The sequence below is a fragment of the Falco punctatus genome (assembly GCF_963210335.1).
Source record: "Falco punctatus genome assembly, chromosome: 3".
In the NCBI taxonomy this organism is placed as follows: Eukaryota; Metazoa; Chordata; class Aves; order Falconiformes; family Falconidae; genus Falco; species Falco punctatus.
This window is the reverse complement of record NC_137582.1, coordinates 90,285,046-90,308,343: the sequence shown is the minus strand read 5'-3', so window position 1 is coordinate 90,308,343 and position 23,298 is coordinate 90,285,046. Positions and strand designations below refer to the sequence as shown.

The following is a 23,298-nucleotide window of genomic DNA, read 5'->3' as shown; positions in this document are numbered from 1 at the left end:
AGAACACAGATCAACTGATTATTCCACTCTTCTTGGAAACGGGTGGGGGGAAAAAAGGGTGTAATGCTAGAGCATACCATAGGGAGAAAAAACCCAGGTGTCCCAGGAGATCTACTCTGAAGTTTTTCCACATCTCTTGTTTTTCCTAGATCTCCTTTTTCTGACTTATAAAGATCATGTCCAGATCTTGTAAGGAAAAGGGTATTTTCAAGATAAATATTTAGCTTTCCCTCTCCATGTCAATGGCCCCTCATGCAAGAGTGCAATAGAGGAGAGATGACCACAACTCTCCAATTTATACCTGAAGTGAGATCCATCTTCTTTTTCTGTTCATGCCACAAATGTTTGTAGCTGCAATTACACAGCATAAATGCTATTTAGCATGGATCCTCCTTTCCTACAGAGGCCTATTCACAAATCCCAGAGGTCCATCTTTTACCTTCACTGTCTTCCTTGATGGTTTACCTTTCATGGCTCAGTGATTCATGGTAATTACCTTTCATGGCTCAGTGATCCACGGTAAATCAACTTTCAATAGTAGGGTTCCGAGGGGTGGGTGGGTGGTCCAAGAAGACATGTCTTTTTCCTTGTTGCCTTAACATCGTAACATAATGCCTTAACAGCATGCCTTAACAACATAATTGAACTAAAGACTTCATATCAAGTAGCTAGAAATGCATGGACAACTTATCTTGTTCCACAGTAAAAAGAAAGGTTCCTAGGTTTAAGAAGCTCGCATACCTGCAAATGTGAATTCAAGTGACTTTGGCATTCCAAATTAGGGAAGAGGGTTGTCCTCTGATTTGCAGGACATACGTTCTAAGACTTGAAATCCAGAAGTTTACAATCAAATGTTGATAGCAAAATGCTGGTGATCTGGCTTTGTTAGTGCTGTCAGCCTTAACCTATTTTGCACCCTCATTTTTCTTGCCTGCGTAGGTGCAAACTGATAAAGACTTCTGAATAAACCAGCTGATTTTGCTTTCTTTGACTTCCTGTCTTGCTGGCTTTTTTTCATTAAAAGAACTGTGTGAGGTACCAGTTGGTAGCAATTCAGGTAAAAAAAACAATATCAGCTGAGACCTGGTTCTTCACAGTGATGGATCATTTAGACAAGCTCTTTCTCAAAATGCAAACTGTTTTTTATATGGGAATGGGGCCATTTCAGCCTGTCATTCAACTGTCTTCCACCTGTATCGTAGACCAGGGTACTTGTAAATTCCGAGGGGTCTAGTGAAGGCCTTTTTTAGAAAGGGAATACTTCATTAATATCTGTGTCTGTCTGTTTCCAGATGTTAGTATTTGTCAGGCTTCTGATAAGTAATTTTGTAATTCAGTTAATATGAACAACTGAATGTATTATATTTGTTACAGTTCTGTCTGCAGTAGGGTGCCTCGGAACCTGGTCCATACATACGGCGGTTGCAGTGTCTGTCACAAGCAGCATGCCTAGGGGATCCCTCTGGCTGTCTTCATCCCTAGGAAGAACTTTCTGGAAAATTAACTTGCCCATTTTGATTCATGTTGCCATAACTTTTAAGCAAACAAATGTTTCCACATCATGGGTGAAAACAGAAACTTAATGCTGCACTTGAGGACCCAAGCCTTGCTCTTCCTCTGAGCACCATCTCTGTTTGATAGGACTAAGTGCACAGTCGTTCTTTTCTGATACAGTCTCATTGCTCTGCTTTGTCAGATCTCTCCCGCTTGCCTTGTTCATCTGTTAAGGGGGATCTCTGCAAAAAATGTCATCCATGTGCCAGCTTGCTTTTCTTTTGCCTTTCTCAATGGTCAAATATGTATCAGTATTGCAGGCTGAGAAGAAGAAATGGGGGTGTGCTCCAGGTGGCATAGCATATGCTGAGAGAAAGTAACACTGAGATGGGAATAGATGGGCCTGTGGAAAGTTGGGTCCAAAAAAGCCTGGTCTTGGAGGGCTAGAATGGGTGCTTTGGATTGGAAGTCCCAGAGAAACACAGACAGTGATAAAGAATTTCCTTTCCCAATGAAAATCAGTTACTCAAAATGCTTTGTTCTTTGATGATACTTCGGATTTTTGAAGAGGATGTATTTCACAAATCAGCTGTCTTAAGTGAACTTCAGGCACTTTGGGCTGACAAAGACCAAGTTTAGTTGTAACTTGATCAAGATGAAGATGTGTACAAGGTCACTGGTACCTCTCTGGAGTTGCTGTTGACTGTATTTAAACTTTGTTCTTTGAGTTGGAGCCTTCTCTAACCACAGACGAGTGCCTGTTTGCAACACCTTACTCAATAGTTTAGTAGTTTGAAAGCAAGACTGCTGTTCAGAAAGGGTACCAGGTGCCATTCTGGCATTCAGCTGAGATGCACTTATACCTGTGGGAAAGTATTTGTAAGCCTGAGGATAGGATAATCTTCACAATTCTATGTCACAGTGATGATGCACAAAGTCATGCGTTAAAGGAGCAATGTAAGCTAAGCTAGGGGCAATAGGAGGGGCTATGAGGGATGTGGCAGAAGCAGGTGCTCTGGGAGCTGCCTGTCTTGAAATCATCTGATGGTGATGGACAGTTGAATATGTTGTGCCCAGATGAATAGTCTAGAGTAGTGTAGTCAAACTGTGGTTGCAAAAGGAAGTGTGATTAAAAAAATTCATTCTGTAGATCACTATGGTCTAAGATGGCATTAAATTTGAATTGTGTTGATTGCACTCTGCTGCAAGAAAGAGCTCAGGCCTGGGGAGAGTTAAAGCAAAGAGAAATAGCTAGTACTGAAAAAAGATTAGGTTACTACTACTTTAATTAGAATTTAGAATATGTTAAGCTATAAATTGTAGCACTGGGAGTATACAACAGCAAGTATCTGATCGAAGTAACTACTTTGTTTAGTAGGTTGTTTAGCCTCATCAGTTCAAGGCATGAATAGTTTGGATTCTCTCATCAAACACAACAACATCAAAAGAAAAAGCCCTATGGAAAATAAAACTGATTAGATAAAATGAGGTCTGGCATCGAACTTAATGGTATTTCTGTGACTGTTTTCATGTATTTAAATTCATGCAGGAACCCCGGGTGCTTAAAAATAAAAAAACTGATGTTTACAAATACTGCAAGTGTTAGAATCTCACTTGTAGACATAGAAGCTTGTAAATTCCTTATTAATGAAAAGTTTTTCTTTGATCACTTAAGTATGACTACTATGTGTCTCTTTGAAATGTTGTATTTAGTTATCTCTATCTTGTTATGTGATTTTTCTCTCCAAATCTATAAAATGAGCAATTACTATATTCATGTTTCTGATTAGGATTGGAGTTGTTGCATCTGTAGGGAAAATGGGTGGAATTGGAAGTTATGGTTAAGTTGCATACAGATCTAACTTTTATTTGGGTTAGTAAGGGGTGTGTGTGGGGGTTCTTTGATTTTCCTGGCCCTTTAAATTTTTTATTTTAAAAAATATCTTTCAGAGTTTTGATCAAAGTTAAGGTTATGTTGTAGTGAAACCTTCTTTCTTTATTTGATATGAATAATAGTCTTCCTGCATGGTGGCTGTCTTTGTCCAGCTACTGGAATTCTCAAAGGAACAGGATATACTTATATATTGTCATTTAGAAGCGCTATCTAGGTTCTGAAACTAAAGAGTGTGTGTTTACATAGGTAATTGAGTATCTGAGCCTTCCAGTCTGTTAGGAACATCTGTTGCTAAATTGGTGAGTGGAGGTGTTTTGTTAAGGTTGGTAATTAGCTAATATTAAAATAACTAATCCAGCAGCCTGGACAGCACTAAGTACTTTGTCAGAACTGAGCCTCTCTCAGTCTCACATCCCACACTTACCTACTATACGTGTTTGTGTTGCCTTCAGCAGACATCATACCAGGCCCTCAGCACACACGGCAGACACATAAATTTCCAGTGTACCTGTTATTAAGCATGTTTTTTTATCTAACCTGACTTCAGAGGATGACAGGGTAAAAAAAACATTCGGAAAGGGAGTATCATTGTTCATGAAACATAGTTCTTCAGCTGTTGTGCTTTTGTCACTTGTTTTGTCACAGAGGAATAGTATTTTGCACTCAGCAGAGCATCTTTATTCCTTTAAAAGAAATTTTCTGTTTCTAGGCAGAATACGATGAGCCCAGACTTGATAGTAAATTTAGGAAAAGCAACTTGGGTTGGATGTCTGCTATAGGATGGCTTTCCCTAGCTGTGTTTGGCTTGCGTTTGCTGGAACAGACCTCAGCACTGTCAGGCAATCAGCCGGTAGAGGGTAGTATGTTCATAGAGACGTTACATTGTCAGAGTCTTTTGTCACTGATGTAGGTAACAAAAACCTGCTGAATATCAGACAAACTGGCTTGATTCAAAGGTCTTTTGAAGCCATCTGATACCCCACTAAATATTAGAGATGAGTTGCGGAGACATAATGACTATCTGAAAGTCTGAATTAGCCATGCAGTGACTTTTTTTTACAAAAACTGCTGGGAAAAAGCTTGTTGAAAGCAGAGATTGGGTATGGATCCTGGGTAATGACTGTGACTGCAGTACTCCCATTCTATTACAAATGAAATAAATACCGTTTCTGGCAAATCTCATCTGCCTAACTTTATTTTTCTCATTCCTTCTCAGTGTTGGACTTTGCCTTGCCACCCTGGTGTTACCATGGCTATACCAGTCTTCATACTTGCTGGTCTCCTTGTGCATTGTGTGTTCTTGGTCTCCATTTTTGACATCTACTTCAGCTCTCCCCTGGTTCATGGTATGACTCCTCAGCGGACTCCACTGCCACCTCCGGCAAAACGTCTTGTACTCTTTGTTGCTGATGGTCTGCGGGCAGATTCATTGTATGAATTAAACAGCAACGGTACACCACAAGCACCTTACCTGCGGTAAGTCCATCTGAAAACACTACTGATCCAGAAGTTTTTGCTTCTGGAGGCAGCTCTATAGACGTAATGTTGGAAAGAGAACAAGAGGAACAACAGCAGCTGTAGAAATGCCTGAATTTGAGTTGGTGGTCAACCATGAACAGAGTAAATTCAATCAATGTTGTCCTCTGAAAACTACAGCTAGCCAGTTATTGAGAGGAGTGTGAACTTCCTCCATTCACGTCAGCATGGTATCAATTCTGAAGCCTAACAGAGTCGTTAATTTAAACTGCTTCCTGGATGTTCAGATTTGGAGTAGTAGTTCATTAATGTGCATGTTTTATAATTCTAAGCTACTGATGAAGCCTTCTAAGGAGTGATTAAAGAAGATGGCCTGAATGGATTTAACAGCAGGCTGCCACTTTGTATTTGTTCCACCCTTCCTGCACGCGTGACCCTGCTGCCTCGTTGTGCTCTCTATTGTGTGTCTGATTGCTTAATGGAATGATTTGGTGTAAGATTGTGAAAAACTAATCCTGTCAAAAAAGAATGTTAAAAGTCTTATCCTTAAGTGCTTAAAACTAATTTTCACCAACCTTCCCTGTTTCCTTATATCAAGATAATTATTTCATCATAAGACAAATAATTTCTTAGACTAAAAAAAGTGGACAGTATTAAATAAGAGTACTTAAGTATAATAGCTCTGGTCTGGCTTGAATGTCAGAGCAAACCCAAATAATCAATCATCTGAAGCCATTAGGGTGTTTGCAGTCTGCTACAGAAATCTGAGGAGTCCTTGCTACAGCACTTGGCAGTTTATATGTGATTATTTGTACCCGCTTCCCCTGTTGTTAGTGTTTTTGTAAGGTGCTGTCTGCCACTGGCAGATGTCTGCCACATCAATGTGAGTTTTGCATGTTGTCTTTTAGCAGTGGACTTCACACTTCCTCCAGAGCAGATTCTTCTAGCAGTAAAACTGTTGGTCTCTTGCACCATGAACAAAGTGTGAATGCTGTAATGGCCCCATCACTAGGAGCAGTGGTGGGTAGTGGCCAGGAAGCTACTAATGGATATTTTTGCCATTAAGTGATACGAGGTTTTCAGTTTCAGCCATTCAGCATTATCACACCTATCTAGAAATAAAAAGTTAAACCATGTGTTAGCTTGGCCAGTGTTGGGAAGTTTACACTTTTGCTGTCTCTGTTTTACCTTGTTTTTGGAATTACAAACTTCATATTTCAAAATCTGTAGAAGTAAAACATGGTCACCTGCACTGAAAGGACCTGGGTGAATGGAGGGGAACTCTCATGTAACAAGCAAAGGTGCTTGTAGGTCACCCAGTGAAATACAATGCCAGTAGAGGTTTGAAGTGCCATCTGTATTTCTGTCATTGTCTTTCATTCCGCATATAAATACATAAGTGTGTGAACATGTGTAAGTGAGAGATGATGAAGAGAAAAAACGTGGCATGTCATACCCTCTGAAAGGTGGGAGTGTCAGGCAGCCCAGGGCCTGTCTGCAGGTCTATTACATGTACTGCTGCAATTTCGAAGGAAAAGACTTAGTGCTTTGTCATTAACTCTTTGAGCTACACAACTTCTGCAAGTTAAACTTATAAGCAGGTCAACAAGATGAGATGTTGGTTGCTGGAAACTTTTTATTCCACAAAGTTATTTTTTGAGGTTTCCTTTTTCAATAATATTAACGCAAAGTATATGCAGTTTAATGTAAAGTTCATTTTTTTGCACATTCATTCCTAAGGGACTGAACAGTTGGCACTTAACTGTTTTATAGTTTGTCTCATCCAGGTGGAGCACTTTGGGAACTACTGTGGTGTTAACAAGGAAAGATTATCGTTAAATAAGCAAGAACCATTCTTGTAGCAATGTGCTATAAATAAGGCAAAATTTTAGTAGGTATGTAAAATTAATAGTAAATATCCATTAGGCTTAGAGCAGATTTCTGGCTGATGTATGCTAAGTACCTAGTCTCTTCTCTTACACAGACTTTTTTCAAGAATATTTGTTTCAGCAGTGTTGTGATAGTTGTGAGGGATGGTAGGTGGTCTGAATTGCTGTGGTGGTGGTGCTGATTTTGAGGAAGATGTTTTCTTCATTGCCTGTCATGTTTCAGCTGTATTACTATATCGTGTTCATATTCATCATTGTTATTATGGGTAGCTAATGTTTATACTGTCAAGGAAATTAGTTTTTTTAAACGGTTCTTCTGAGTAAAAGGCTTTGAAATAATGCAAAATAGCTAAGTGAATTTTGAACAGGTAAATGACAATATCTAGCTATATTTTTTTCTGCTTGGTATGTATTATTGCTGACTTCAGATCCTGCAGTATAGCCCCACAAAAGAAAAGGTAAAGGATTACTTTCCAACTCAATAGAAATCAAACTCTAATTAAAAAAATTTCTTACCTGTTTTGACAATTAAGTGTGAGGGCCAAAAGTGTTTTGGTTTTGTCTTAAATCCTCCACTAACGCTGGTGGAGAAATACATTTTGATCAGCGTCTTTGTTGAGAATAAATTAGAAATCATCTTAATACTTAAATTCTCTTTTCAAATTAATGCTTTTTTAAGTACAACTTGTCTTAAAACCTAATGGAGATGAGAGCTAGAAATAACGTGTAAGAGTGTTATATCACCTTTTATATTTTTTACTGCAATATTTGGGCTATTCCAGATAGACCTGTGAGCTCTGAAGTAGGCCTGACAATGCGAGATCTAGGATGAGTTAAAAAACCCCAAACAGGTAGCAAACTGAATCTGGCAAGCTTAGAGTGGAGCCTGACATTTTAGGTTGTGGTTTGATTCTTACTTCATTAGTGAGAAATATATTTAGAGCTGAGTGTACAGATCTTGTAGTTAACAGCTGTATAAAATCTCTGTTAAAGTTACAAAGCATGAACTTGGGCTAAAACACATCTGATAAAAATACAGCAAATTTTGTAGCTTATATAATGGACAACAAAAATAAAGTTTCCCAGTAATTTGTCTCTTAAAAAACACTTTGAATTTGTTCAGAAGATTCTGCTGCTTTTTTCCTAAACATTAGTATAAGGTATGTCCTGGCATGTTTTGGGTTTTTTTTTCTTTATTTCTCCCCTTGCTCTGGCAGTGGGCAGTGAATTTCAGAAGATGGAGACAAGAAAACAGCATATGGTAATGCTCACCACTTGCTCTCCGACAGGCTCCAGCTGTTCATATCTTTAGCAGATGAGAGTAGTTTATGAGGCTGTTTCTTACCCTTGGGCTTTGTCCTCTATTTTCTTTGCTTTTTATCTGCTATAACTATTGTATGTGCATCATCCCTAGACAATTTCTGTGTATGTGGTGAGAAGGCATTCTCCTTCACTTTGGTGTGATTGCAAAAGATGCAAGGTTTACTTAAGTTTTCTCCATGTTGCTGAAATGATTTGCACCTTAGATTTATGTGGTTTTTAAATTCTCTTGGTGCTGGCTTCCAATATTCAGCACGGATAAAGGTAGACATGTTCACAAGAACTAATTATAATTGAGCATATTTAATGAGTAAAGAAGATTGAACTAGATACTTTTAAGCTAAATAGAAAGAAGAAGGAAAAGTAACACCGTGCAGAAACAATCTGTTAGGAGAGAAAAAATTATAGCAGAAAGCAGCAGAAAAAAATGGTATGTTAATTTTAAGTGTATTAGAACACGAGCTAAACTCATCTGTTAGTAGTGCTGATGGGCCACAGTACTAATGTTCTCTGTGGGGCATTACAATATAGAACTACTTGCAGGTTAATGTTCAGCTTGTTTTGCTGCACAGCAGGTGGTAGTGAAAATCTGGTTTAGTCTGTTGTTTTGTTGTGGTTGTTTTTTTTTTGCATTTCCTGCCTCACATCTACCTGTCACACTTTTTATCTGCAATTCATTGTACTTTCAAGAAGTCATAAGCATTAACTGCCTTGTATCCTGTTTTCAGGGGTATTCTAGAAAATAATGGCAGCTGGGGAATCTCTCACACCCGGGTCCCAACAGAATCCAGGCCAGGGCATGTTGCGCTTATAGCTGGATTTTATGAAGATGTCAGTGCAGTTGCTAAAGGTATGCTGGTCCTAAAGCTTTGAACACTGTCGTCCACAGTAAGGCGTTCCAGTGATGTGCTGGGTTTCTAGACAATTCCTTATAGATATCTGCATAGTGGTTTGTATACCGAGATTATATGGGGGGAAAAAAAAATTAGGATGAATTTCCCACCCATTATTGATAGCTGTGAAAATAGCTTATGCAAATTAGTATGTTGTAACATGGTAGAATTTAGCACCCTGAGTGTAAAAGCGGAAGTATTTTATGGATTGACATCTTCATGCAACAGAGTTTTTAACTATCATTTGGGATGTAATGGGAGATGCTGCAAACAAAGTGAACTGCAGTGTCTTAGCTGAACCATTGCTAGATTAAGTTGGAGAATCAGCAGCAAAATAAAGCAAAATAACCCAAGTATGCTCTTTGTCCAGAGCTCACTGTGTCCTGTGTGCTTGGTGGTTAATAATGTGGAATGAGCCTTTGTTTTAATGATTTGGTCTTTTGTGTGGTCCTCTTCCTCTGGCAGGCTTCCAGGCCCAAAGACTTGTGATGCTGTGTGTTGATTTGGGGGGGGGGGGGGCGTAAGAGGAATTTACTTGGTCTTATCCATGTTCCTAATCAAAAGGTTCTTCTTTCTAACATCTGCTACAAATGCAGCATTGGCAGGAATTGCTGTTAAGAGCATCTCTATATTTCTGTCAGCTGCCTTGTCATGGAAATGGAAGATCTTGAAGGTTTTATTGTGATGAGGTGGAACATGACTGCTGGACATAGGATATATGAGTGTGTAATTTACTGCTTAAAATGCTAAAAGCTTAGTTCAGACAATAGGGGTTTTAGAATTCAGGATAATTTTAGCTGTTTAGAAGGTAAACCAGCTGTGTGTTTTGTCTGTTTGAATCCCTGCATAATGAGTTTGGCCTAAGTTTTCAGCTCCCTTCTTAATGGATGAGGGACTAATTGCGAACAGCTTGAAATGGAGGTAAAACCAAGACTTGCAAAGTGGTGTTCATTGTGAAATAATGTAAGGAAAGCTTAAAACCAAAAAGAACCCCAAAAAACAAACAAACAAAAACTCTGAACAAACCATTTTGCATGGACTATCACACTTAGCAGTCAATGAGATCTTCTGGCAACCTCATTTAAATCCAGGTATGTTTGTTTAACAGGATGGAAGGAGAATCCAGTGGAATTTGACTCTGTCTTCAATGAAAGTAAATATACTTGGAGCTGGGGAAGCCCAGATATTTTGCCAATGTTTGCAAAAGGTAAGGTTTAAATTTTGTGAATTTGTAACACATAGTTATCAGGTAGTAAAATAAAGACACTTAAAATTTTTGAGTTCAGGAAGAAGGTGATTCAAGTATTTCCAGGTTGTATGTTTGTGTGTACCTGATTCCTAATTTGTGAATTCAAGACTGGCTGGAAGGAAAGAAGCACGCTTTCAAAAAGGTTATCCCTATCTGTTACTCATCCATTTAAACAGGACTTACCTAATTCTATCAGCGTGCTGAAGGATGCGTGCTGTTAGTTAAAAGGACCTAATATTTTTTCTTTAGCTGAAGTTTAAATTAAAGCTCTTGTTTGCAAGCCTGCAGCTGGGGTTTTTCTTCCTCTACATGCAACTCCCAGTGAGTTGGGTGATAGAACTGCAGGCATGCTTTTTGAGTGTCTGAGCTGGAGAAGTAGATTTGGTGGGTTATCCTGCTTCCACTCCAGAACAATGCTGTGTAAAAACAAGAACTGTATGCAAGTAGGGATTGCCTGGTACTATTCATGAAGATGAGGTCTTTTCCTATGGTGTGCAGTGCGTTAGTCTTGTCACCCCAGTGCAATTGGTCTTTGAGCATGCAGAGGTTGCTGAGCAACACCTGAAACATTTAAAGGGCCTCCAAGTTTCTTTTTGTTTTGTTCTTGGAAGAATGAGGGCATATACACGCTTTCCCATAATCTTGGAATAAAACAGTCTGAAGTGAAAAGGTGACAAGCTAGGGGCATAAGCTGCTGTTCTGTCCTAAGTATTGGCACTGGTGAATCAGAGAAATGTGATAGGGTAGGAGTAGAATCTATACTGGTTTAGGAAAAGCGTAGATCGTATTTCTCATGATGATTCTTGAACTCTTTCTGAACTCCAATCTGAACTTCTCCCCTCCTCCTGATAGTCTTTCCCCTGTGCCCCTGTTTTCTGTTCTTTGCTTGAGCCTTGTGAGTTTGTAGTAAGATGTAAAAATATCTCCTGATAATTTCCCATGACCTCAGATTACAGCTTGTATTTGGGGATATTGTAATGGTGACTGGGGAGAGGGGAAAGGTAGTACACTGCCCTTGCACAGATTATTTACATTTTTGGAGATATGTTCTTGGGAAAATATTTGAGGAATTCAAGAATTTCCCAGAGCCCTGTCCTCCTACTAGTTTTGTTTGAGTAAGAAGATAAGCAGAGGACTTGGAATCAGCTTTGATGTTATCTGGAGGGATGTGCAAGGGTAACATCATACTCTTGTTGTGTGTTTTGATATGGTTTGTTCTAAGTAGCATCAACAATGGAGCTTTCTTTTGCAGGGGGAGGGAAATCCCCAGAACTGAGAAAGGTTTGGTGCAGCACTGTATCCAAGAAGTAGATGCTGTATGGGAAAATGAATCGTAGTTTCTCATGATGGAAAGGTAGATTAACTTCCTGCAGTAGAAAAAGGTGTTCCCCCTTCTTCCAAAGAAGAGAAGTTTTATAATACAGAAGGGAATGGAATCAAGTGTGTGTTCTTTGCTTTTACAAAAAAAGCCAAAAAGGAGATAGGGGAGCATAGCTTAATTTCTGTTGCTCTTTCCATGTTGTAAATTAGTGAGGTCACAGGCTCTTCTTGTTTGTAGTTTATCATGCCAAAATGTTCAGAGTTGTATTAACTGTTTCACTGCTTCCATCAGATGATGCATAAAGAGTATATAATACTTGCTGGGTTTTGGGAAGGAGAGAAAAATCCTGTCATTGTCTATGTTCTTCAGGTCTTTTTCTTGTCACAAAAGAAATATTTCAGTGAAATCTTTGAGGATTCTATAGAGAGGGTAAATAAAATGCTCACAGTTCTCTTTCAATATCAAAATAGGTATGCATGAAATCTAAATTTATCAGGTGTCTCAGTGACTGTCTGATTAGTGTTTTAGTCTGAGAAAATGTCTGAAGTGCCTTTGGAACTGGTGTGCAATTTACTGAAGTCTTAAGCAAGATTAAAAAGAGTTAGTTTCTAATAGTTGAACTTACTTAAGTTACACAAGTTCAGTGTGCTAGTTTTAACCTTATTTTCTATGATATTTTTAGATTATGACATTGAAATTAACTGAAAATAATGTACTTTGAAAACACCTCTTTTCTTTCCAGAATGCTCCTTAAAATTTTGAGGTTTGCTTCTAGGCTTGCCAGAATTTGAGATTTGATGTGAGCAGTCCAGTTCACATTTGTCATGGGTGTAGGCTGGAGTATAATCCAGTGTTGAATGCCATGCTGAGAAAGGAGCTGAGGCTGTTGCTTCTGTTAACGGAGGTAGATATTAGTCCATTGCACCCAGGTTGCCATTTGTTCCACAGGTTCCCTTTCTCTGTCTTTGTAACTAGCAGCAAGGCTAGGGTTTAGCTTGAGTATGAAGAAGGGTATTGTCAAGACCATGGGAACAACTAGGACAAACTTTTGCCAGGGTTATTCTGGACAGACAGATGGCTTGGTCTCCTCTTGTTCCTACAGCACACCAAGAAAAATGCAGAATTTCTCACGTTCCTCAGCTGGCTGTGTTTGATGACAGTTCTCTGATGCCCGTACTCTGTCAGCTCGGTGTCTGACTGTTCTCGGCCTTCATTCTTTCTCCCCCCCGGCTTTTTTGCCTGCAAAATTTGCTAGCAAAGGTCTCCAGCTGGTCTTGGCTTTGATCCATGAAAGACTTGTCAGACGGGACCTGCCTCACTACCAGAGTGAGAGCTTTACTTTCCACGGGATGTAAATCTTACTGTAAGAGGGTGATAACTTGGTCCCTGATCCTAATATTTAAATAATGATTCTGAGGGTGGGATGATGTGCCAGACGAGTATGCAGTAGGAATAGGTTGTATCTGGTGTATGAGTTTCTGGCACCTCCAGTTGTTTTCCTTAGCCTAATGGCAGCACTAAGCCCAGTAGAGCTCTGTGCTCACTTCTGAAGGTTTTCATCTCTGGGTTCCTTCTACTTCTCTGTCCCATCTTTGCTTCCTCATTCACAGACTTAAAGAAAGTATTGGGAATACTGTTGTCTACCACCTCTCAAACAACAGAAATCATATTTTGTAACAGTTTGCAAAGTAGGGTTTCTTATTAAAAAAAAAAATTACAGGCTATGCAGGCACTCTAAAACTTTCATAGTGTGGCTTCATTTTGCCATTGTTTCTTTTTATAGCAGTGCAGGGTTGGGTGGGTTGGTTTCTTTTTGCTCTGGTAGAAATTAGAAATGGGTAAATAGTAGGTATGTTCCTTTGCCTGGTCTGCAAACTGCATGCTTTCATTTGGCTTCTTTGCTGTGGCACCTCTCAAAGACAGGTCTTCTTGGGTTTGCTGTGACACTGCAGAAAAACAGCACAGCAGCCTACTTTCTTAGACCATCAGTCATCCTGACAGTGATAGCCAGGGCTTATTTCTTCTTTTGAACTCATATATCCACCAGTTGGAACTCCTGAATTCACTTCTTAATGCCTGGAAATATTTGCTTTTCCTTCAGACTGTGAAAGTGCAGTGAGTATTCTGGGTTATAAGTAGTAGTAACATCTCCTGGGGGACAGTGGGGAGTTGCACCAGAAAATCTGTGCCAGCTTTCATCTTCCTGGCCTGAAATACCTGCATTCCTTGTGTGGGTTTGGACATAATCATGGTTAAACAGCTCCCTTATACTGGGGTGTTAGTTCATTCACAAGCCTGGAAGCTTACAAAACTGTGTTATATAATTGCGACATCCAGCAAATTGGTTATAGTCTCCCTAGCCATCAACTGATTGAAGAACATTTTCTCCTCTGGGAGTTTACATAGTCACAGTAGAATCCCTGAGCTGTAACAGCTCAGTCATTGACTAAACTATTTCATTAAACCCTGCTGAACTTCAGATCTTTCCAGGACTTCAGAAGTTTACTTTCTTCTGGGTCTTCATCTCCGCCCCACCCCCTTGTCTGCTTTGCTCTCTTGACCGCGCGTGCAGAATGGAATTGCCTTGTCCAGATGCTGTGTTTTCATGTCAGTGGCCCTTGTGTTGTACTTTATGCCTGAACATAGTCCAGTAGTTTTCCCTTTTATATTTTGTATCCATGTTTTAAAGATGCAGACTTTGAATATTGTCTTTCTGAAGTTGTCTGCTTGGCTTTCAATACTGTGCTCCTAGGACTGATGTACAGTAACCAAGTTACATCCCTCCTGTTGCCTTCCTTATGTGTCATATATGATATTTTCCTGTTTAAAAGGCCTCATTGATAGGGCGTTATGTTGTATGATTCAGTTTCGCAACCAAGAGCTAAGTACATTTTCTTAAACAAGACACCCCCCCCCCCCCCCCCCAAAACATGTGTTCAAACAAGGCTCTTAATGTGTAGCTTCCTCTGTTACAAGTTGCTCAGTGAAATTCCTTGTTTCAAAACTAAATTCTATTTAATTTGCTTTCACTGGGATTTGTTCTACTCCTGTCTGCTTTTTCCATACTTTATTTCTTCACCTGGGCATACTGAATAACATTGTTCCCCATTCATCTGGGGTGCTGATAAGCTAAATGTGTTAAAATGGTATCCAGGCTTCAGAAAAACATAAATTATGGGGAAGTTTAAAATAAGGAGAGAACTACTTTGACTTCTCTCAGGATTGTCATTCTTGATAGGCCATTCTACTACTCCTGTGCATTAATATTACTGTGTTTTTGACTATGAGAAAGGCAAGAAAACTTCCCTCTGTTTCCTATTCCATCTGTATTTTTTTTGCAGGTGCTACTGGGGATCATGTTTACACATTTTGTTATGCAGCGGAAAGTGAAGACTTCGGAGCGCAAGATGCAGCCAAGCTTGACATGTGGGTTTTTGATCATGTTAAGGTGAGCAGAGAATCTCTGTATGCTACCTGTGTATAAAAAAGCACAGCTGGATGTTAACTTTATCATAGACCTAGAAAGTAAGAAATTTTTGAAAGACACATTGCTTGGGGTCATTATTAAAAATTGCTTGAATCAATTGCCATGACTAGTGTAATGGAAGCTTAGAGGAAGTATTTGTCATTCAATGCTAATAAAAGCCCCAACATTTATAAAGTACCCATGAAAACATTCTTGGCTTTTCTTTATCTTAAATTTGCATATAATCTGAAACCCCTCTAGGAGTACTACAGACCGTTTAAAATCTTGAATATGATTAGTTAAGGATTTTATAACAAGTATTATGGCGTGGCAGAAATGGTAAGTCTTCATTATGAGGAAGAAATAGACAATATTAATGACTTAAAATTTGTCAGGCTTGTACCCGCCATAATTACACAGTGTGGCAGGTTCTGATGCACGTAGCTGATGGCTCATTATCTACTGTGGGTCATGCTATCTATGCTGTGACGGCTGGAGGAATTATGGCTGGTTTTGGGGTAGGAGGCAGCTTAGGCCCTGAAGCGATGTAACTTGTTCATGTGGTGCTCTGCTCAGCTGACTCAGGTCTGTGCTGGCTCATGACCGCTGTTTTCTGTGCCACTGTCACTGTGAGTATTAATAGTCCAAGGCACACAGTTTCTGATTATTCACATTATTCCATGCTACCTCGCTTGTCTTGGATTAAGAAGTGCTGATAGTGAGTATTGGTGTATAAATATCTGTATCAGTGGAGCAATTCGGTGAGCTGCTTTTTGGATCTCATAACAATGTTAATGGAGTTTAGGACTTAATAAAACTTATTCCACAAGATCTCTGCTCTCTATGCATTAACATTAGCATAAATCAGATTAAACCAAATATAAAGCCAAATAAATCAATAAACAAAATCAGTATCTATATTAGGAAGCCAGGCGTGGATCTGCTTTAAACAGTGACATAGGGTGGAAAAGTTCATTTTAGTTTGCTAATTTTCTAAGGAAGTGATTTGCGGGTGAAAAGATGTACTTTACTAACTGCTATGCTTTCCCTGAATGTGCGAGTTTACCAGGTTCTGTGTTGTAATGTACATGAATAATGCAAATCAAATTAGGTTGTCAATTGCACTTAAGTAGCTGTTGTCTTAAAGTTGACCTGCTGTCATTTGGAGCTGCACAGGTTTATAAGGGTGGTACTATATTTCTTTTACTTCAAAACACCTAATGGCATTTCTTCTTTCAGACTATAATGGTACATCTAATATATATGTCATTACTGATGACTTTTTTTTCTTTGGAGCCGGCACCATTATTTTAAAGGCTTATTTTGCCCGTCTAAATTTCATACTGTGAATGGATAGGACTTGATTGACTGGTGTAAAAACACCTATTCCATTAATCATCTCTTCACTTACACATCAATGGTTGCTTCAGGAGCATGAAACTTGAGTCATTCTGCTATTATAACCCAAACAACTCTCAGCTATACTGGTGAGTTTATATAGATCTAACAATGTCAATTTGCTGAAATCTAAATTCTGCTTTGCCTACATTTTTTTTCTTCCTTGGAGTTTTATCTCAAATATTTAACAATATATCATTTAACTCTATTGGGCAGGGTGGTCTCTGGATTTCTGCCTCTTAAGGAAGTAAAAGACACTAACATGTACTCCCTCTCTACTGTGAAGTCAGCAGGTCCCAAGCATCATGAAGGCCACTTGTCGCTTCCTCTGCCCCAAAAAAGATGGGGATAAAACAGAGAATAGCTAACAAATGTTTGGGCTACTAGTGCTGCCACCCTGAAGTTGCTCATTCTCTTAAAAAGCACTAACTAATGATAACTCAGTGGGTCAGGACATAGGAAACTGACGAGTTTTTATTTGTATGGATCAGAAGCAGATTGCTTAAATCATGAGTAGATATCATGTGTGTGATATTAGGTAATTCCTGTGATGTCTGCTTGTGGTGCAAGGTGATCCTAGTTCTTTCTTGGGAACTTAGAATAAACTCAGTATAAACTAGGCTGGATGGGGTTTATATCTGCAGCTGGGTTAAAAGTCAGTGATTTTAATGTGTGGTAATAGCTTGGGAGTGGCTTGGAGATCCAGATGGGTATGGAGCTGATTGATTATGGGTTTTTTTCTGGTTTTTGGTTCTGTTGTGGTTTTGGTTTTTTTAAAAGCCTTCAGAATAGTTAAGGGGCTGAGTGTAAGTTAGTGTGATGTGGCCTAATGATACTCAGTTAAATAACCTTTACCTAGATCATACTTTGAGTCAGTGCTAAAGAAAAATTAGGGAGCAAAATACTGGGAGTCTAGGTTAAGTAACAGGAAAAATATGGTCTTTTTTAATGCATTTCTGGTTTTTTAAGTATTAGAATATATATATATATTTATAAAGAAGAACTCTTTGTTGTTTGGGTTTCTTTTTCCTTTTTTTGTTTGGTGGGTAAAATTATTAAAGTTCCAGGAACTTAAGCAGTCTTGGAGGTGAGTCGCAGTAATGGTCTAACCACAACTTATTATGACCACAGGTTAGGATATGCTCAAGATAATCAGTTGATGCCTTCTGATTTAAATGGATATGTAGGTGCAGATGGCATGCTTTTTTTTTTTCTTTTTTTTCTTTTTTTCATTTTGAACACAGTACTTCATTCTTCCTTTGGCCCCGTTCAGACTCTCCCTTCTGTGCAGGCTGGGGGCTGGAGTCCAAAACTGATGTTAAACTTTGAAGCTCTGCAGACACTGCCACAATGTGATGTTTATTTCTGCCAATGGATTTCAATACAGATAGCTCTGCTCTAACTGGCAGCACAATGGTTGAATGATTTATTTTAGATTCTTAGTGTAGGAGTCTTGTGCATGAGCATGCTCGGTTGATATAAACCTGGCATATATATGTTTATCCTGCCTTTTTACATTTATTTTACATCTATAAAGTGGCATAAATATTTAAACTTTTTCATCGGCACAAATCAGCTTTAATCAACCAATTTAACTAAATTGTCCAGGGTTTATGTATGAAGGAGTTTTGTGAAAGGAGAAAGTTTATTTGGTTTCTTTCTCCCTGTACATCCATGCATCAGCAGCCGTTTATCAGATCTACTAAAGGATTGTGCTTCCATGGAGGGCTTTATTTGTGGGAACAAACAGTCCCCAACAATATATGTTAAACATCTATGGAGTCCATATTTTGTTCAGACATTGGCAAATCATTATTTTGCTAGACCTTCTAGGTAGTCTTTTTTTTTTTTTTTTCATTGCTTTCTCCCATCCAAGGAGTGAGAAGATACTGGAAGATTTCACATAGTTGTAACCAAACTTTTCTTGTAGTATTTTAGTTAGTATTACATTATAATTAACTTTACAGGTAACTATGAATGTTTTAATGGGAAACTTATTGCTGATCTTAGTAAATTGCTTATCAGTTGTAGCCAGGGAATTATTTGTTATTAGTTGCCAGAAAATCATAGAAAAGTTGCCAGAATCATAGAAAAAGAAGGTTGGAAGAAAGCTGTAGTGGTCATTGAGTCCAACTACCTGCATGAAGGAGGTCCAGTTAGAGCAGCCTGCCCAGTCAAGTTTTGAGCATCTTCAAGGGCAAAAATTCAGAAATACAACAACTTCTTGAGCACCTGTTCTGGTATCTGGCTACAGTCATGGTTTAAAATATTTTCAGAAGCCTATTTTACTGTAGTTTCCCACATTTCAAACTGAGTTTCCCCTTTTCGCATCACCAAGGGCCTCTGGTTCAATCTTCTCTTCACCCTGCCAGTAGCAGATGGTTGTAGACAGTAATGAGATCTCTCCTAAGCGGTCTTTTCTTGAGACTGGATAAACTGAGTTCTCTCAGCCTCTTTGTTGTTTACTCCTGTCTCTGAAACTTCTTGGAGGTGTTCAGCTTAAATATACAAAGGAGGTATTATTACTAAGTAGAGCAAATAAAAGGGAAACAAAAATGGAGACAGAAAGATATAGCTAACATATAATGGTGGCTTGGAAACAAACTAGTGTTGAGTGGCAGCAGGTCTCAAATTTTTTGAATACTGAGTACCAAAAAGAAGAGGCCTTTAGCTGGTTATGAAGAGATGCAAGGATAGTGCTGGGCAAATGGTTCAGCAATCTCCAGAGCAAAGCCAAGTAGGTTTTGCCCCTGCTGTTTGATGTCCTGCTCACCACCTTTATCAGCCAAAGATAACTTTTTGTGGTGAGCTTCCTATTTGTGGGTTTTTTTTTTTAGTAAACCGTTTTAAAAAATGTTCCATGGGATAAAGTTTACTATTTGCTTTGGGAAAAGATGCCACATCTTAGTTACACTTGTCTTTTATAATCTCGTTCTTAATTAGCCACAGGTTGGGCAAGCTGCTCTGGCTGCTGCTGCTCTGGGTTACAAGGTGGCTGGGGCTGGGGGAGTGGGGTGGTTTTGGGGTGTCGTGGGGACTCCTTGGGTGGGAGAGGAAAAGCTCAGGCTTTGCCTTCTTTACAACAGTTTCATTTGCTTAATCAGTCCACAGTAGAAAAATATCTGCCTTCTAATGTTTATCTACATTTTACGATTTAATTTCGGGACTTTCCTGTTCATCTGTTTTGATATGTTGTTTCTTTTTATTTAATTAAAAATAAGAAAACATAATTATACTGTATCCTGCAAATTACTGGTGTGCTCTGGAAGGCTTCTTCAGTCAGTGGTCAAATATGTGCAGGTGGACAGACCCCTGTGGGACACGGAAATCTCCATAAAAATAATTATAGTGCTATTGAATGTGATCAGACTTTTTTCTTGTATCTTTGTTTAAAATATCTCTGGACTTTGGTTATGATTTTGTTTGGACAAGAGCTGAAGCTGTGAGTGTGCAAACATTAGTCCATTTGGCTTGTGCATATTCAAGGGGAATAAAAGGTGGGATTGTGTACTGCCATGGTTTCCTGACACAGTTTAGTGTGATACACTTGCTGCCAGTTTAGTCTTCCTCTGGGTACAGTGACTTTTGTTTACACAAGGTTTGAGCTTTAGTTTTTAAGAGCTCCATTGCTGTCACAGGTATCTGGTGGATTGCTCTGCCCTTTGGTGGCAGGAATGGTTCGCTGGCTCTACCAGCATTTTCCCTGGACTCCTGTGTGAAATTCAAAGACATTTTCCTTTATATTAGCGTACTGAAGGCTTCTCTGGATGCTCTTTGAACTAAAGCCCTACCCAACTTTGTTCCCTTGAGCAGTGCCGTTACTAAGGAGATCATGTTGGAATAGCTGTCTGCCTGCATTTTGCATTGCTCTAATGTGGCTGGTCTAACACAGAGTAGCCATGTCAAGACTTATTCAATCTGAGGGGAAAATCCTCCCCTGGCATCTGCCTCAGGGATGCTTAAGTAGGACATGTGCAAGGCAGATGTATGGTCTGTAGTTCATGTATTTGTAAAGCGTATCTTGACTTGTTCTGTTTTAATTTCGTTTCTGCAAACAAGTTGTAGTTGCAGCTCAGTCCTGCAGAACCTGCTTCCAAAGCAAGGTTGAGACCTTTGCTTCTGGCTTGAATTTGATAAATCAATGGAAATGTAAAGTGCTAGTGGTGCTTGGGAGTGCTTCATCGTTGTGATTATACAGGAGGCAAAGAAGGGGTAATATGCAGTTATCTGGTATTTCTGTCTAAAGAAACTCAAAAATCCAAAGAAAAACAAAACAACCCCCCCAAACCCCAACAAAAATAGCCTACAACTTCAAGAGTGTTGCCTTAGATAAGCTGAAACTTTGAACTGACTATACTGATGGTAGTTATCCTCCTAAGTAGTATATCAGGAAGTAATTAATCTTTCTCTTTTGTTAACTCTGATAACTACTGGTATTTTGACATGAAAACAGCTGCATTTCAGTTTTAATAGGCTGCCCATTGTCTTTTTCCATTGTGTACAGTTTAATATCTTAATGGCTTATTCCATACAGAGCTTCTTTAATTCTTCCAGAAGTAATCAGACATTGTTCTCTGCACTGAATGAAGAGAAAGTGGTTCTATTCCTGCATTTGCTAGGCATAGACACAAATGGACATGCTCATCGGCCAAACTCAAGGTAATTGAGAGATTAAGCGTATCTTTCTCATGACTTTTAAACGCATACAGTAACTTCTTTATCAGTGCTATTTATCGAGCCTGAAACAAGACTTGTAGTCTTGAGGGTTTCTACAATAGGTCATATATGTCACCATGATTACCTATGTTCTGAATTTTGTGGGATTTTCTGTTTTTCAGGTCTCGCCTGTAGAAGTGACAGATTTTTGCTCTGGTTATACTCCTGTACTCAAGTCTGATTTCTGGCAGATTGTCTTAGTTATAGTCAACATATAATCTAGAGGATATGTAAGAAATTAGAGTTTTAAATGTAAAATGAAAACAGTTCTTGGATTCCTTGTAGCTGAAATGGTATGGTTGAATATAAATTCAGTAAGCTCAGGAATAGTGGCTGCAAGTTCTAGAATTATGTTTTAGCTTTCCTTAGGACACTTGAACAAAGAGAAGAGTTTAGATTAATAGTACTCATCACCAATTCATCTTGAAGTGTGTTATTTGAAAACTTTTTTTCATTTCCTTGTATGCTTTAATGTAGGATGTCTTTCTCTTGATCCTTGCATACTTTTAAAAATCTTTCCTTTGATTTCCCACATCATTCCAAAGTTCATACTTGCCTTATGTGTCATTCATTTTGTTATGATTTTTTGAAGATAGACTTTTTAAACTGACTTTAGCACCAGCAATAAATAGAAAATTAGTTGGCTGAAAGTTTATCATGGTCACTTTTTCTAAAAAGAATACAGATTTTTGGTTTAGCCTCTGTTCAACAATGCTCTGAGAATCATCTCAAAACAGTCCGTGCATGGCGAGATCTTTCTTTGCTATCTAGTTACTGGCTTAATTTTTGAATTAAATTTAAATTTTTGAAACTTACAATTTAAGGCATTTAAGTTTTTCCAGAGTTCATTAGTTTTGATTTTCTCCTTAACTTGCCTGATAGCTGTATATGATTACAGTCTTCAGCCAAGGACAGGTCAGATTTGAAATAAAAATAAACATCCATTTGAGACTGTAGTTTCAGGAACCTTCGAAGTGTGCTGTGGCAATTTAGTATCTCACAGAAGACTTAGAGGAGGAGATATTTTACATCTAGGATTCATTTTGTTATCTTAAGGTTCTCTAGAGGATAAAGCTGTCTATAACCAAAGGACTGGGCATTCTATGACTATTGATAACTTGCTTTATACCAAGTGAGAGAGCCACTTTGAATCTGACAACATTTTTTTTTCATATTCTCCTAGGGAATACAAGGAGAATATTAAAAAAGTTGATGAGGGTATAAAAGAAATTGCTTCAGTGATTGACAGTTTTTATGGAAATGATGGGAAAACTGCATTTATTTTAACTTCTGATCATGGAATGACAGATTGGGGTGAGTATTTTTAAATCTTGAGTCAGCTGAGTTTATAGGTGAGTATCTGGAGTGTAATTAAAGCTCTGTCCCATTGGAAGCTTTGGAGCCCCTGCTTTGATTTGATATCTTAAGTGTCGCTTGTATGTAAAACCCACGCAAATTAGGAAACGGTTAATTGGCTGCAGGGACCCTCATCAGCCCTGTGACAGCTAAGTTGCGTAGCTGGACAGAAAAAAGAAAATTGAGTAAAGCTTAACTCCCTTAGTGGCTGCTAGTAGCGATAAAAAGACCTGAATACTACCTCTGTCAGAGCCTTCCTGCAGAACACCAGCTCAAGGAAGAGGAGATTGTGTTATTTGGCTGTCAACAGCAGAGTTTGTCTTGTTCCAGCCCATGTGGGAGATACAGTTTTCGTTTTGGTGCTCTGGAGCACCTGGGAAAGGTGGTAAATCTGTTCAGGAGCTGGTGAAAAACTTTGGAGGGGGAATCTTTTTGCTTATTTTAGCCTTTTATGCACAGCAGAAAGGATAGGACTGCTGTGTGCTCTTTGTAGAGGACACTGGTGCTGGAAACTAGGCAGAGCAGCTGAGAGTGCAGGAAAGGAGAGCGAGTCAGGTGGCCAGCAAGGCTGGTACCCACAGAATGCATTTGCAAAGGGCATGAGCACAGTGGCCAAATGACTTGGGGCAATTTTGGTGTAACTAGATTCAGGGCAGATGAGTTTACAGCAGCGAACTAATTTAGACCATCTTTTTTCCTTCTTTTTTCAAGAATTTTAAGAACACTCCTGTCCTTGTGTGCAGCCAATGAAAGTGTTAAGTCCCTCTTCCAATGCTGTGCATGTGTTTGTAACTCCTAACTGATACTTTTGAACCAAGGATGCTTC

At 38.9% G+C, this 23,298-nt stretch overlaps 1 protein-coding gene across 4 annotated transcripts in view; it reads left to right on the top strand.

The window, feature by feature from the left end:
* PIGN (phosphatidylinositol glycan anchor biosynthesis class N) overlaps positions 1–23,298 on the top strand; it is a 107,017-nt gene that overhangs the window by 11,159 nt on the left and 72,560 nt on the right. For 3 of the 4 annotated variants that reach the window (XR_013926471.1, XM_080377809.1, XM_080377808.1), the window contains exons 2-7: positions 4,605–4,864; positions 8,802–8,923; positions 10,075–10,173; positions 14,878–14,984; positions 20,935–21,059; positions 22,300–22,430. Coding sequence is in view for 3 of the 4 variants with exons in the window: in XM_080377808.1 (XP_080233934.1) it covers positions 4,605–4,864; positions 8,802–8,923; positions 10,075–10,173; positions 14,878–14,984; positions 20,935–21,059; positions 22,300–22,430 (844 nt within the window). In the remaining variant the exon portion in view is untranslated. Of the gene's footprint in view, positions 1–4,604; positions 4,865–8,801; positions 8,924–10,074; positions 10,174–14,877; positions 14,985–20,934; positions 21,060–22,299; positions 22,431–23,298 lie in introns of those variants that run through there. The other variant, XM_080377810.1, reaches the window with a different exon arrangement.